The sequence below is a fragment of the Polypterus senegalus genome, chromosome 13, assembly GCF_016835505.1.
Source record: "Polypterus senegalus isolate Bchr_013 chromosome 13, ASM1683550v1, whole genome shotgun sequence".
Taxonomy (NCBI): Eukaryota; Metazoa; Chordata; class Cladistia; order Polypteriformes; family Polypteridae; genus Polypterus; species Polypterus senegalus.
This window is the reverse complement of record NC_053166.1, coordinates 162940627-162956255: the sequence shown is the minus strand read 5'-3', so window position 1 is coordinate 162956255 and position 15629 is coordinate 162940627. Positions and strand designations below refer to the sequence as shown.

The following is a 15629-nucleotide window of genomic DNA, read 5'->3' as shown; positions in this document are numbered from 1 at the left end:
CCAGGAGGGTCCCGCGTGTAGGGGGGCTACGGGGTTGGGGACCATAAACCACTTTGTTTAAACAGCACAAACCACTTCCCGGTCACCGGCAGCCCCCCAGCAACACGAGAATCGCTTTATAAATTGAGCCAAAAAGTTCAAACTCCAGGCTGGGAAGGACAACCTGGAAATAAGAGCAACAAGGCGGCACATCAAGCGACACCCTAAACGTCGTGAGGCGAGGCGGGCGCTGAAGTCACCGACTCTGGGTGACCGCCGGCCCAGGGCGTCCGACACTCGCCACCTCTTCTGTCGTTTGAGGCTGAAGATGCGCGACGCGGGGACTCTGGGGACGTCACACGATTTCAAATCTCAACTTCGCCGGACCACAGAGCCCACAACCACGAACACCATGAAGCTGCTCTGCTCGACAAACTCACGGCCTGGCCAAGCATCACACAAGACCCAACAAAATCGTCTCCTGGAGCTCTAGGCGTGGGTACAAGCCCCCCTTGGCAGCACTGGTGGGACGCATGAATTCTTTAAGGCCCTGCTCAAGCTGGACATTTTAAGTTAGGTGGGGGTGTGATGCCCACAAACAAAAACAAACAAGCCAAAGGAGTGGCGCGTCACCACCAGCCAGCCGTCTACTGGCCACGGCCCACATGCTGCGCTTCCAATGGCCGCCTTTTCAGAGCCCAGAATGCCAACCTTTAGGAGAAAATGTCAACAAAATCCACCTGGCACACAACACCCCCACCCTATTGGTGACCTCATTTTATTTATTACCTTCAAGCCAACGGTGGTGGGCACACCAAGTGCGAGGGGATCACTGTGAGGACCAAGAAAATGGCAAAGGAGAACCACAAAGGGCTGAACACGAAATCCAAGAGGAGGAGAAGTTCACGAGCACGTCGACCCGCTCGAAGGAAAGTGACACACCAGCAAGAGCGGCCACCACACTTACGTATACGGTCACATGCACGTGACCAGCAGGACCACTGGCGGTGACAAAAGGGAGTGCCTGTGGAGATGGCCGAGAAGCCTGAAGAGGAGGTGGGCCTGTGCCAGGGCTCTATGGAGTCCGACAGACATGGCAACCAGAGGGGCGTCCAGCTCTCGTATGCCAGTCATCTCGTGAAGTGGAACTGAAAGTCAAGACAGCAAAAGTGATGAAGCGAGAGCTGTGGGAGAGGGGGCCGCGTGCCATAAAAGTGGGGGGAGAAGCTCAAGTCCACAAAGTGGGGGTACAACGTGGAGTCGTCTTGGAGAAAACGGGGGACACGCGTGGAATGACAGCAGAGGTGACCAAAAAAAAAAATGAGACATGAACAGAACAACTTCTGGGGGGCTTCTAAACGAACCAAAGGTGAAAATCTGTGAGGCGGAGCACAGGAGCGAGACGCGGCCCCTCGGAGGGGACTGTGAAAACAGCACAAGGACCGGGGGGGGGGGAACGAATGGAGTGCCCCCGAGATAAGAGGAGCTAAAGACAGGAGAGGACTGTGCCAACATGGGGGTGGCAGGGGTAGGACCCTGAGCGAGGCCAGACGAGGGGTGCGGAGGTTGTGAAGAGAGAGCGGATCTCAGGACCGCTGACCCAGCTGAATGCAGAGGGTGGGACACGCAGCTGTTTTCTGTATTTGATGCTCACACACCGACTGCGGTGGTCCCCCTGAACCTGCACTCCAATGCCACCAACAACGTGGAGACGCCAGAGACGGGGAGCACAAAGGGGCACACGACCAGCCCCAACCACAACCCCAACCCCACCTGAGACCTCCAAACACTTCATCCGCTTCCCACCTTCTGATTGCCCTTCAGACTGGGGGGTCTCGGCTGCCCTGATGTCTTCCTCCACAAACCTCGGAACAGGAATTGATCGGAGGGCAGTAGGGTGGGCGGCTCAGCGGGTGGGGCCCACCTTCCTTCTCGGTGGCAGCCTGTGACCGACGTGCCATATGAAGTGGCGGGCGTCTTGGTGTGAAGAAGCAGCAGGTCTGCTCGGAGTCTTCCTCGTCTTTTCTCCTTGATCGACTCCCCCAAAGCCCTCGTTGTCTTGGCGTAGCTCTCCATAACCGGTTATGGTGGTCTTGTGTGGCATGAACTCCAGCAGTGAAAGTCCTTCAATGTCCCAGAGGACCCCTGCTGTGACTTTGTCTTTGGGTGACTTGTGCTTCCACTGCATTGACTCCATTTTGGACTCGGGACCTCCGCGGTAGACCCCCCATCTCCAGTCACTGAACGACCTCCAAGTTCTCCTCATGGCCTCCTGACATAGCGTCAGCATTCTTGGCAACCATCTGGCACTGCCCTTTGAAATGCCCGTCTTATTTTCCCAAACTGCACCTGCCTAATGCCCATTTCTTCAGCTGTTTAGGAAACTCAATTCTTCTGCCTGACAAAATTAAACCCTCGACTCTCTCACTCATTGCTGTGGAAGTCGCTTCCACGGGCCGTCCCAGTGCGAGGGTCTCCTTCAATGGACCCCCTGCTCGCTCCAGAATTTGACTTTGTAGGACGATGGGGGCTGACCCGCCATAAGCTGCTGTCGCGCATTCAGGGATCTTTGGTGAGAAATCGGATGACAAATCCCACGAGGACCCTCCTGATCTCTGGACCCTCGGAATGTGACGATGCAGAAAAAAGGATGTCACTTGTTTTAAAAAAATCTTAATAAATAAGAGTTAAAAAAAAAAAGGCAGATACTTTGTGACTGTCCCTTATATTTTCTCTAATCATGCGGCACCTCCAGGCAGTGTCACCAGGACCCCAACCCTCCGTCGGGCACACGTCTGTCTGTCTGTCTGTCTGTCTGTCTGTCTGTCCGTCCAATAAACCCATAAAGAGGCATCCTGTGCAAAAGCATTCAGATCTCACCAGAATATAAGAGAGTTTCAATGGGGGGCTCAGACTTTGTGAAATTCCAATTTGTTGTTGCACCCTCAGGGTGGGTGATGAGTGCCCCGCTGCCATGCCCCCCACATTTGGACCCCTCCAAGAGCAAACTGCTTTTTCAAAGGCTACAAATGGTGCCCTCGGTCACCATACCCAATAAATGGGCACAGAAGGGCAATCTGCACCAATATCAAAAGGGGGAGTGCTGAGTGGAAGGTGAAAGGAGAACAGGCTGGCCAAGGGGTCCGAGTCCCCCCAAGAGATGTGGAAGAGCAGCAAGAGGGGAGCCGTCCCTACTCAGCTTGACATGGAAGGAGGAAAGCAGGACAAGTGGAACTGCGGCCCACCGTCAAACAAATACAGCAGACGGGCGGCTGGGCAGAACAACCAGAGGGCCAGGGAACTGCAGAGTGGCGAGGAGAATGTCCAGGGCTGAGTGTGTGTGTGTGTGTGTGTGTGTGTGTGTGTGTGTGTGTGTGTGTGCAGCCTCCAAAATACTGGGAACATTCCAGAGAATCACTTGGGCGCGCTCGCATTTAAAATGTGCTACTGAGTGACAGAACAACGGCCACCAGGACCGGGCAGGGAGTCCAACGAACTCACAAGTGGTAAGTTGTGCCCACTGCATTCATAAGAAGAATAAGAAGAGGAAGACAAAAGGAGAAAAGGAAGAGGCAGAAGAAGAAGAAGAAGAGGAAGAAGCAATGTATCAAGACACAGCATGGATGCCCATGTGGAGCTTGCGCCCCAAACCACCGACGCTGACCAGCACACCACGGTTAGTTCCAGGGGTTAAGGCTTTGGACTTCCACCCCCGAGGTTGTGGGTTCAAAGTGTGACCCTGGGGACGTCACCTGACCTGCCTAAACTCCAATTGGAAAACCAAAAGCAACGGAACTGATCGACATAAATGGAAGGGTCAGTTTCAAGATGGTGTGAATGTCACAAATGTCCACCTAAGGCTCTAAGACGCGCACTCGTGTGGCCCCTCAGTGATGTGACCTCACCAAACCAGACATCGTCACATATAGGATGGGCACGGCCCACCCAGGTCACTTCTCCAAAGAGCTCTGTAGCTCTGTGCCAGACGTTGGCGCACACCTCGGCTGAGAGCGCCTGCTGCGTTAGGGCAGTGGGGAGGGGGCAGTCGCTATGAGCAGATAAGAAGCCCCCCACTGCACATATGGCTCGGGGGGCGGGATGCTTCAGTCAAAACTAAAGGAGATAAGCCGGACAAACAGGCAGACTCCCACTTCTTTCAGGAGGAATTTCTATACGGACACACAAACAGAAGGAGAAGGGAAAAAAAAAAAAAAAAAACAAACATGAGATTCTCATCTGCTTCATGTAGGAACTTGAAGAGCAGCAGGAATGAGGACAGGAACTGAGCAAAAATCCAACACAGCAGAGCAGCGGGCAGAGCAGCGGGCACAACTTCAGAAGCACAACACAAGGCCCAGCCTGCTTCATCTTTTGCCTGCCCGCTGCGACATGCGGTGGGTTGAGCTAACGGAGATTATAAACCAGTAGGAATCAAAAGACAAAATGGACAAGATCTCCTAGAATAACGGGATGCTTGGCACGCAGAACAACAACCCTACAAAAATGAAGTGGAGGTGTGGAGGTGCCGCTAAGCAGTCCCGTGGTTTTCAGAAAGCATTTTACAGTAATACACACAGCACTATGGAGGAGCAACTTCCAGCCAGATGGAGACACAGAACCACACAGCAAGATGACCACCAGGCTGGCGCCAGACCACCCAAACCGGGTCAGAGGTCCTCGCTGACCTGCGTGAAGGTACTCCGATGCACTGTGGTGTTAATCCAATTCTGGGCGCATCAAACTCTTTAATCCATTGAAGTTTAAGATTGATTAAATCTTATTGGAGTAGATTTAGAGACCACCAAAATAAATAAATAGTTAATAAAAAGGAACCAGCCAAGGGTACCAAGAAGAAGAGCGCAGAGGGGGCACACCTGGCATGAAGCATCAGCCAAAAAAAAAAAAGCAAACGCAAGTGACAATCACAGTGTCGGGGACCCAAACCTTGAGGCAGACGTCTAAAGGGACTCGGCCACCCCCACAACATTAGAAAGACGGTGACGAGAGCAGGCCACATGTCAACGCGCTCGTCCACCCTATGATTCACACCCAGACGGTCCAAAGTCGGGATCTGCAGGACCCCCAAACCCCCCCACGTCCTGCGCTGCACCACACCACTCATTCCGCGTGTCTGTCCTGGCATTAGGGTGCAATCCGCCCTGAATGAGACTCCAGCCGAGTCCTGGCATTGGGACCCTGCGGCATGAACTCCTTTCACGATTTCCAACATCCCCAAAGCATTCCCAGCTCTCTGAAAATGAAAAGGATCGGCGGCGCCTGCGGCCTCCTCGTAGCTCTGGACTTGAACTAATCTTATAATTAAATACGTCGCTGAACGGTCAACCAAAGCGCACGGACAAGTGCGCTCAGAGCTGAAAAGTACCTGCAACCTACACTGCACGTTCATCACCTGAAACCCTGGGTGGGCTTGTGGACGTGTCAGGACCCCTGAAATTGAACTGTATGCTCCTGTGAATAAAAGAGAAATGGCATGCAAAGAAGAAACAATGTGCTAGGAAAGGAAAAAAAATATAAAATTGGGAAAACAACAGCAAGACACCCCCCCCACACCCACCACACACCCCCCTTGGCCTGGTTTGGGTTTGCATATAAAGCTCACAGGGCGAGGCCTTTCATGCTCGTTTGAGGGTTGTGCCCAGCAGCCCTGGATTGAAGGTAGGAAGCACCTGGGGGCAAATCACAGGCAGGCTGCGACAGACCCTCACAAGGCAGCTGCAGCTCTTTGAAGGTGAAGGATTCCAAGAAAGCCCCCACAGATATGGGGGGGCAGTCCAGGGCAGCCTTGGGACTGAGATCTGAACTCTGCCTCGGAGGGGCAGTAACGTTAATCGCTGCACTGCCCTTGTGATCAAAGCCTTCACCCCAATTCTGTAGGTCCTCCAACACCCACCTACTACACCTGCTGACGTAACGCCGACTCCCGACTGCACACAAGTCCGTTTCCTTAACTCGTTTATTCTTCGCGGTCACCGAAACCCCAGAGTCACCTCACTGGCTCCCAAGTCAACGAGTGGCACCTGCAAGTGCACACCGCCCGCCACGCACGCCAAGCCACAACCTGCACCTGTCCGTTAGAACAAAGGCGCAGCCCGCCTGGCCGCCCACGCGAGGGCACACCCAGCGCACACACCTGGGGGTCACCGCCGACACGCAATCGGAGCGCTCGAAGCCCGCCCACCCCTGCCTGCCCGCTCCAGTGGGCCAAGCGCCCAACCAAACGACCCCCACCCCCACCCCCGACTACAGGAGGCCACGGCGCTTCTCGCTCGATCGGCCGGGACATAGCACGTCATACTTGCCTTCTTTTTTGTCCATCGATTTGCCAGAAACGACCCCGCGGGCGGGACACACCTTTAAGCGGAAGTGGAGAACATGCAGCTGCTTCGGGGGACTTTACAGAAATCAGGGGAAAAAAAATGCTCGCTCAAAAGCAGAAGACTAAAAGCCTTACAACGTCCAGCTCCTCGTAGGCACGCTGCCGCTGCAGCCCGGCATGCCTCAGACGGAAGCAACGCGCTTCGATTTAACCGAACACCACAATTCCGGCTTCGCCGCCACACAGTCGCACCGGTAACTAGGCAGGCAAGCCAGGGGGCGGAGCTGGGCAGCCAAGACAGGCTGCTGGTACTGCGCTGGGGGCGGGGCGAGGCGGACGAGAGGAGGTGGCGTGCTCCGTCACGTCACTCACCGGAAGCCTGTGCAGGGCACCGAGTGCATGCAAAATAAAAAAAAATCGCCTCCGGAAGATACACCGGCAAGCCTGTGACGTCAACACCTCCGAGGACGCGTCCTTTCAATTCACAAGAAAGGGCAAGGACGTGACGTCATCACAGTCGCCCAGAAAGAACAACCGAACGAGTCGGAGCAACGAGACGGGCAAGCAACTCAATAACCGGAAAGAAACAACAAGGAAAAAAAAAAAAAAACACATCAGACAGGCATCATCTGGGTTACTGGGTGATTGCATTCTGAATGGGGCTGGGCAGAGCGAGCAAAAAAAAATTATATTATATATAATAATAATAATAATGATAATTAAAAAACGGTGATCTAAAAACGGCAGCCTGAACTGGAACAGATGGTGCGAACTGCTCCATCATTAGGGCCTTCTTGGACAAAAGAGGCCAACACAACCAAGTGACATTAGGCTGGGGCTTGTCAAACAAACCGGGCCTGGCCCAAAGTCACTCAATTATGTCTCACTCTTTTGTAAGTCGCTTTGGAGAAAAGGGTCTGTCTGCCATGCAGGTAAATGTAAACCAAGACGTGATTGGGCGCAAAGAAAAATCAACCCTGGGGGATTTCAAGTCATCTACTCGTTTATCTGCTCTTAAAGTCCATGATGAAGTTCACGTTCACCGTCATGTGTCCCCAGTAAAGTGACATTCTTGAACTTGCTAGTCCCCTCAGAACGTGTGAAATCATAAAAGACACACACAGAGACACACACACGCAACAGGCAAATACGGTTGAGGCCGTAAGATTCCATCCAGCTTGGCTTTAAACTCTCAAACTGAAAATTCCCCAGCACCACACACACATGGCATCACCACACAGTTCAGGTGTTTGGCGTCAGTGGGGCCTCCTCAACATGTGGGCACAATGGGCACTAGAGCACAGGGGCCCACAATGTTTCTGATGCCCGAGTGTGTTTCTGTTTTGAACAGGGTCCTAGGATGCTGTTAAGGTGGTCTTGTGTGCCTCTTTTTCATTTTCCTGAAGACTTGGTCTCCAAAGTGACGATGATGATGACAGATTTATCAGACTGTCGGTGTGTTTCCATACAGCAGGTCGGCATTTGGTGGCCTTGCCTTTTCATTTCTTAACCTGCCGTCAAATGCTTAGGGTCGCATTCTACAAGTTTCTCTAAGAGTTCCACCAGGTGGACCTCTTTGCCTGGACGCGTCTCTTCAGTTCAGTTCTCCGACTCTCCACTGGATTCAGACCAGGGGTTTGTGACAGCCACTCTGATGCCATCACATTGTCGCCTGAAGACCCATTAATGACCGTCCTTTAGCTTCCTGGTGGACGTTGTGAGGTGTTGCTTCAGGATTTCCAGATGGAGTGACGGTCGCTTCTTTGGTAGCCATGGTGATGGAAGTGCCCACTTAGGCTGGATGAGGACCCTTTCAACTCTTTCTGCTCAACCTCTCAGAACAAACGTCGTTCTTCCCCTGGAGTCGATCTGTGCCTCCTCCTGAACGACGCCAAGGGAACCAATTGATGGTATGGCTTCTTGTGGCACTTTGGAGGAACACTGAGGCTCTTCACAAGCTCTCGACTCCGTTCTTTCGATTTCCCCTAATTGTCTAAACCATGAGACGTCACTGGTGCTACTGGTAGACCCTTCTATGCGAGTCTGAGTGGGATATCTAGTCCTAGCACTTAAGACAGTGTAGACAGCTGGGACGAGAACAGGCCACTCAGCCCACCAAAGCTCGCCAGTCCTCTCCTCCTCATTCTTCTAAAACGATGACATCAAGTCGAGTTTTGAAAGCCCCTCAAGTCCTCCTGTCCACCACACTACCTGGTCGCTTATTCCAAGTGTCTTGTTTTTTGCGTAAAGAAAGACTTCCTGATGTTTGTGTGACAGTCACCCTTCACAAGTGTCCAGCTGTGTCCCCCCGCGTGTTCTTGATGAGCCCGTTTTAAAGTCACCGTCTGATCCACTGGACTAATGCCCTTCATCATGTTGCACACTTCAGTCAGGTCTCCTCTTCATCTCCTTCAGGCTCAGCTCTTTGAATCTTTCCTCCTAACTCACCCCCTGTAGCCCCCCATAATCAGCCTCGTCGCTCTTCTCTGGACCCTCTCTAGTGCTGCTGTGTCTTTATGGAGACCCAAACTGCCCGCAGGAGTCCAGATGAGGCCTCACCAGTGTGTTATAAAGCCCGAGTGTCACCTCCTGTGACTTGTACTCCACACGTCAAGGCGCCATATAACCCGTTAGCCATCTTCATGGCTTCTGAACACTGACTGGACATTGATAGCTTAGAGTCCACTACGACTCCTAACTCCTCCTCATCACTCTTTACACTTCCTGACATTAAATGTCATCTGCTCAAGCCTGTCTGCTGTCCAAGTCCTTCTGTGATGATGTGATGGATTCCAGATGATCTGCCAATCCACCTATCTTGGTATCATCTGCCAACTTCACCATCTTGTTCTTTATGTTCCTATCTTAATCATTTACAGATATTAAAAATACCAGCAGCCCCTGCACTGCCCCCTGCTGGTCACCACTCTTAATTCTGATGAGGTTCCTCACACCATCACCCTTCCTGTGTCTGAGCCAATTCTGCACCCATCTACACTCCATACCCTGAACTGCCACTTTTTAGTTTGATGCCCACCCTCTCATGTGGCACCTTATCAAATGCTTTCTGAAAGTCCACATCGATCATCTCATTTGCTCCACTCTCCTCCTAGAATTCCAGCCTGTTAGTCAAACACGACCTCCCTCCTCTGCCGGTCTTGTCCTTGCCAGGTGCTGCTCCCTCTTCTCCTTCAGAATTCCTCCCATTAAGTCGTGTCCCAGTTAGCCACTCACTAAGAGTAAAGACACCGATTCCCAGAGTCCTCTGTGCTGTTTAAGGACACCGTCAGCTTGGTGTATGGCAACCCACCGAAAATCTGAGACATGGGTTGGGCTTGGTGGTCACACTGATGAAATAAATCAAAACTTTGGAGAAAAATCTTTGTAAATGAAATTGAAGGAGACCCTCTGACCGACAGAACTCAGGAACTGCTTGGCAACCCGACGAGCGACAAGTCAAGGAATCTGGAGCTTGATGGATCTGAGCCAAGATGGATGTGGAATTGTGGCCTCAACAGTGCGCGCGCGCACACACACACACACACACACACACTCTCGAATTGAAAGTGCTTGTGAAAAAGTCATGTGAGAAAGTAAGTGCCCCCCCTTAAAGTGTCATCTTGTTCTTTTTAAAACACATGTGGACATCTGATCTTCATTGAAGCAGCACGGACAGATGAAGGACATGCCACACACACACCTGGCCACCTTTACGTTTTATAGTCCATTATACTGTAGAAGGGTTGACGTCAGGAAAGGCACCTGGCCGGAAAAATCACATCAGGGCCTATAAACACAGAAGTGGGAAGATACAAATTTGAAGAAGACAAAGATGAAGTTGTCCATCATAGGACTGAAATGACCCTAAATGTGTGTGCAGCCCTCCATGGAGCAGCACCTCCAATCAGAATCGGGTGCAGAGGATTGGCACCTCATTAGATGGGACATCGTCTCAAGATGTCCTCTTGTGGAAACCTCAGACATTTAGTCTGCTATGGTCCTTGTTGCTAAAAGTGTGTGTGTGTGAGAGACCAGCACACCTCTGAGGCCTTCACAATTTCCAAACCTCTCCAAACAATCCACCGTTTCACAGTCCGAGTGATCACCGCGAGTGGAGAAGACCTCAGGCAGCTCTCAACTTGTCCAGGAGGGTCAGCCCACCGCTTCCTTCACTGGACCCCCAGGGAGCTCCTGCCACCGTCCATTAGAAAGAGGTGGCACGCAAGGCGAGATCAACACGGAGCTGTGCCAGGAGGACATCAGGGGGAGACCAAAGAGAGTCTGAGTGCGCGTCAAGCACGGCTCCACACTTGCACTTTCATCTCATTTACAAAAGACACTAAAAACACACGAGAGCCATTCGCCGGCACTGAGCGCGCACATCGGCACAAACGGGAAGAGGAGGACGTGTCCTCCATGCCAGACGTTCGTTTTCAGCTGGCATTCCTACATGGAGAACAGCAATGGCAAATACCAAAAACCCAAGCTGCGATGCATACGGGTGACACACGCCACGGAAAGCCACTCCTCGGGGTCGGACATATTGGAATTCAGTTTCCTTCCATCGAGGGTGATGAGTCAGGGAAGGCGAGGTTGTCATGAGCAGGAGGACCCCATTAAGGAGGGGCCACGTAATAAGCACAGGCCAAGGAGAGTCCAAACTGGACATTTCCACCCATCCATCCATCCATGCTGTGGCGCCAAGCGGGCGTTTTCAAAAGTCTCCGTTTTTGGCAGCGAAACGTAAAATGGAGACAAATAGATGTGTGTGTGTCTTTAAAGAAGACGACGACAGGGGTGTGGAGGCGGCCGCAGAGAAGAGGAATCAAAGCCCAGCTAATTCAACTACAGACGTCGTCCCACCATAGGATCCCGGGGCTTTCCAGAATCCCCCCAGAGCTTACACAGCATGGACGGATAACCCCAGAGCTCCTCCAGAAGGTCGTTCGGAGTGAAGGAGCCCACAAAAATAATTCCAAAGGACTTGACGGGCTCCATCATGCCACATGCAGTTCTGGAGGACAACTGGGTCTCGATGGAGCAGAGCCACGAGATGCGCCCTTTTAACTCCTCGTTCAAGTGGCAGACCCTCAAAACACCGGAGTCATCAGCTCATAGGGCCACCTGGAGACCCCCTGGATGAAGGTCCGAGTCATTTCCTAGCCTCAGACACAGGCGCCCATCTTGGCTATTAAAGTTCCTGCCCTCCATGTTGGATGAGTGGTGATCACCCCTTTGTCTGATCAGGATACCCTTCTGAGGTAACAACTGCTGAAACTGGGCAGAATACAACCCCCATCCCCAATTGCTCAGACTGGCATGTCACAGGTGCCCGCTGCCAGCTCTTTCTCCCTCCTTGTCCTGCTTTAAAATGACAGCCTGCTAGAACCACCTGTTTGATTTAGTCAGGCTGAGTCACCGGCTGGCTGGACTGAGTCACTGGGGACGTCACCCTACATGACTGTTGGTCATGGGAGCACACCATAATGGCCCCCAACTGTTGGGAACTAGAGAGGTCCCAAAAGTGCCCACTGGGAGGGTGGGGGTAACCTGTCAAAACACCGACAAGTCCCAAAGAGGGCAAGCAAAGACAGTTTATAAGGTGGCTCACCGTCACTCACACAGAGAAATGAGACACACGGGCAAAACATGCAAACTTCACAAGGAGGGCGCGCGGGTGGGCCGGACAGGATTTAATAGGAACACACAGTCTTTGAAAACACCCAGCTAGCTGGGTGCCCAACGGGCAGAAGGACGCAGCCTTCGTGATCGAGTCAGACATGCTGTGCACAATCTTCCTCAGCTTCGAGTTTGTTTTCTTCTTTGGTGCCATGGCCAGAGTGGCAACAGGAGCTGCTGGCGCACTTTCTGCCATGTCAAGCAAAATACACCTCAATTCACGAACTACACTCAGAAATAAAACATGTGCCACCTTGACGTTCTCCTCCACGTCAGTAAGCTAAAGGCAAATCAGACCTCACAGGCGTTCCACATGAGGACCGGACCCCCAAAGGGGGTTCTCACTTGTTGGCATTCATAAGGAGACCCGCTGAAAGTCTTCTCAGATAAACACATCCACAAGTACTCGACGTACACCAATGGGGGCAGCAGCAGGCGGGGGGCTTTCTGATGCGGACTGTAAGGCGCTATATAATCATTTACATCAACTTGATTAGTGAAAAAGCCGAAGATGACTGGCAGACTCGAGAAGTGCAACGTCAAGAAGCTGAAAGAACACACGGACAAATCAGACTGCCCAGATAAGGTGACGATCGCCAGCTGACGTCCGAGGGGGCAGATGGCACACAGCGGGCAGCAGACATCAGCCTGGCACACCATTTTTCATTTTAGCCTGGCTGGTAGCTTCTCCCCCCCCCTGCCCCACAATAAAATTAAAGCTTTGCTGTGTTTGTTAAAAATAAAACATGAAAACAACTTTGGAGCCGCAAAGCTGCCCCGTCCCCCCGGAGCACTAAAAATAGCAGCCCCAGAGCGGAGCCGTGCCCATCCGCCACAGCAGTTTCGCCGTCTGCTCGCTCCGAACGTCGACAGCGGGACCCGCTCATCCGCTGCCCACATAATGCAAACAATGCCCAGCCGGCACCGAAGCACTCGCCACTTTTATAGGAAGGCCTTCTTCAGTTGCCATGACCACAAGCATCCACCCAATCAGAAGACAAAGTCAACAGGAAGGCCTCCAACCTGGCAGTGTTTGTTTTGAAGCGAGCGAGCCGAGCGGGTGAGCAGAGCGGGCACAGACTTTTATTTTCAGGCCGGACAGACGAACGCAGAGATGTTGGGCCAAAGCAGACTAAATAAACAGAGCTGGCACCACAACAGTGCCAAGTGAGGGGGAGCAGAAGGGACCAGCAGAGCGGCACAAGATCACATAACCACACACTGCTGGTTTCGTTGCAATGGGCCTGGTCCAAGTGACACCCCCCCACCCCGCCCAGTTTAAAATGTCACGCAGCCCAGTTGGGTTTGTAGGTGACACCCGACACGCCCCAGCAATGTCACCATTAGGCGACACCACAAAGTACACAGGAAGGGCCTCATAACGACCGGCAGCAGGGTTGTGCCAAAGAGCAGTTTGTCACATGCGTCTGTCCTCCTCTAGAATGAGACTGGTGGTCTTTGGAACAACGAGCACGTTTATGGGAGCACACTAAACCGGGACGAGGCGAGTGACCCCCGGTTAAAAAAACTCCAGGTTTATACATGGGGGTCCACTCATGGAGCCCCCATTTGGTAAAACACCCCGATGTCATTAAAATGTCACCATTGGCCACCACAAAGCTGACAACAAGCCATTTTCTTGTGTGTGGTCCTTCACGTGCTGCAACCAACCTGAGCCCCCAAAGATCGGCCGCTGTTGTCACCTGATCATACCATTTCAACGTATCGGTGACAACTAAAGTGACACTTTATTAATGGGTTTCTGTGACCAGACATGACATGCTCCTTTCCGATTGGCTTTGCTCTGAGCTTCTCGCCGTACACCCGGGGCTGCCAAGATAAGAATAAACGCAGGTGCCATGTCGTGTTGGGTTATTCGCCAAAACTTTGTGATGGGTGCGTGGTGGCGGCAGCGGCCATGAGAACAATGCGGGGAGTTTGACATCAATGAAAGGAGCAGCGCATTGCTTTACAACGTAGTCGGGTTAGCGGACCCCGGTCAACAGGTGCAGTTTGCTCCGCCCACAGCCCGCTTAAGGAACGAGTAAGCAGACGTAGTCCACGGCACAGCATGGCACGGCACGGCATGGCATGGCACGGCACGGCGGTCCTCTCAAGGGCTCAGTCGCACAGCCAGGCAGAAAACGGTGGGCCGCATACCCTCCGGTAAACAAAAACTACAAGGAATAAAGCGTCACTTTCGTTTCCATTCAGTCATTTGCTACCGATGTGTCGACAGAGTGTGACCAGGTGGCAGTGGCCAGTGTCCACACCGGGGGGCTCAGGTCAGGGGGTGGCACGAACGTTTAGAAAACCCAACAAGATGATCGGCGGCTCTGCGCTCGCTTTCAACTCCACGTCGGCTGATCTGCCAAAGATGTAAATGGATGTTTGTAAGATGGCAGGGGTCACCCACCTTCTCCCCATCTCATGTGCGCCTGGCAAACCCCCCACTGTGGCCTCACTCTGACCGATGCTCTGGACAGTCCAGAAAGCGTAAATCACGGCAAAGTGCGCCAGCATGCAACCGAAAATGGATGGCCTTTAAAGTACCCTCCATGTCAAGTGGGCTTCGGGCTTGAAATACAACACTCCGGGTGCCAAAACGAGCAAACATGAAAAAGGAAGAAGGCATGACAGGCCATGGGCACGCTTTCACCTGGGCCAGTGACCAGGAGGGAGGCCTGAAGAGCCAGCCCACCCAGTTTGAGGTGGCAGTGGGGCTGCCACCCACTGCCAGGTGGGAACTCCTTTTGGGAGCTCCTGGTCTACAACGCTGCCCCAAAATGGGACTAATTCTGCCAGGACAAGACAAATGAACCCTGGAGACACTGAGGGCCGACTTCAGACAAAGAGGACAAAGCCCCCAAACTACACTTAAACTAGTGGGGTGACTGTAGAAAGCCATTCAGGACCCCTAAAGTCAAAGGCCCACCGTCTGGCACAAGACGATGCGGTCCTGTGAATGCGCCTGGAGCACACGGGCAGCAGGTGGACCCGTCCTGGTCTCCTCCTTTCAGGAGTTAAGTGCCAGTCAGTCACAGCAGGGGAAGGAAATGGAAAAAACAAATAAATAACATCCATGAAGCCCCACCCGACAGACATGGCATCGAAAGAGCAGGTGAGCACACCAGAGAGATAAGAGCTTCGAAATACCCGAGCCAAGTCTGACAATCGTTCATAAACCCCCACAAAAGCATGTTTGCCATCTAATGATCTGTAGTATCTGGGCAGCATGGTGGCACAAGTGCTGCTGTCTCATGTCTAGAGTGTCACGGGTACAAATACCACTACCCGGCGTCGTGTGTGTGAAAGTGGCATGCCCACTAACCCCCCACGTCCACACGGGGGTTTTCCTCCCGGATGCCCAAAGAACATGCAGCTTAGGCTGATTAGGGACTCGACACTGTGCCCTGGGTGAACGCGGGCATGTGCAATTTCCTGCATTGTGTTCCTTGCTGCCAGACCAGGCTCCTACCTCACCAGGACCCCGATCCAAATGAAAAATATATGGAAACAAAACGTGCATATGAATCAGCCTCATCATCCAGGAGTACTAAAAGGAAAAATGATTCACAGTCCAAAGATTAGGAGGAGAAAAAAAAAAAAAAAAAAAGAATGGCCATTCATCACC

The 15629-nt window shown here is 52.5% G+C and overlaps 1 protein-coding gene across 3 annotated transcripts in view; it reads right to left on the bottom strand.

Annotated features, from left to right (window-relative positions):
- The window catches only part of map2k6 (mitogen-activated protein kinase kinase 6), a 45346-nt gene that overhangs the window by 23389 nt on the left and 6328 nt on the right, over positions 1–15629 (bottom strand). Inside the window, exon 1 of one of the 3 annotated variants that reach the window (XM_039776288.1) lies at positions 6300–6573. The exons of 1 other annotated variant lie outside the window; for it this stretch is intronic. In XM_039776288.1, the coding sequence (XP_039632222.1) occupies positions 6300–6315 (16 nt within the window). In that variant the 5' untranslated portion in view covers positions 6316–6573. Of the gene's footprint in view, positions 1–5890; positions 6013–6299; positions 6574–15629 lie in introns of those variants that run through there. One more of the 3 variants, XM_039776289.1, reaches the window with a different exon arrangement.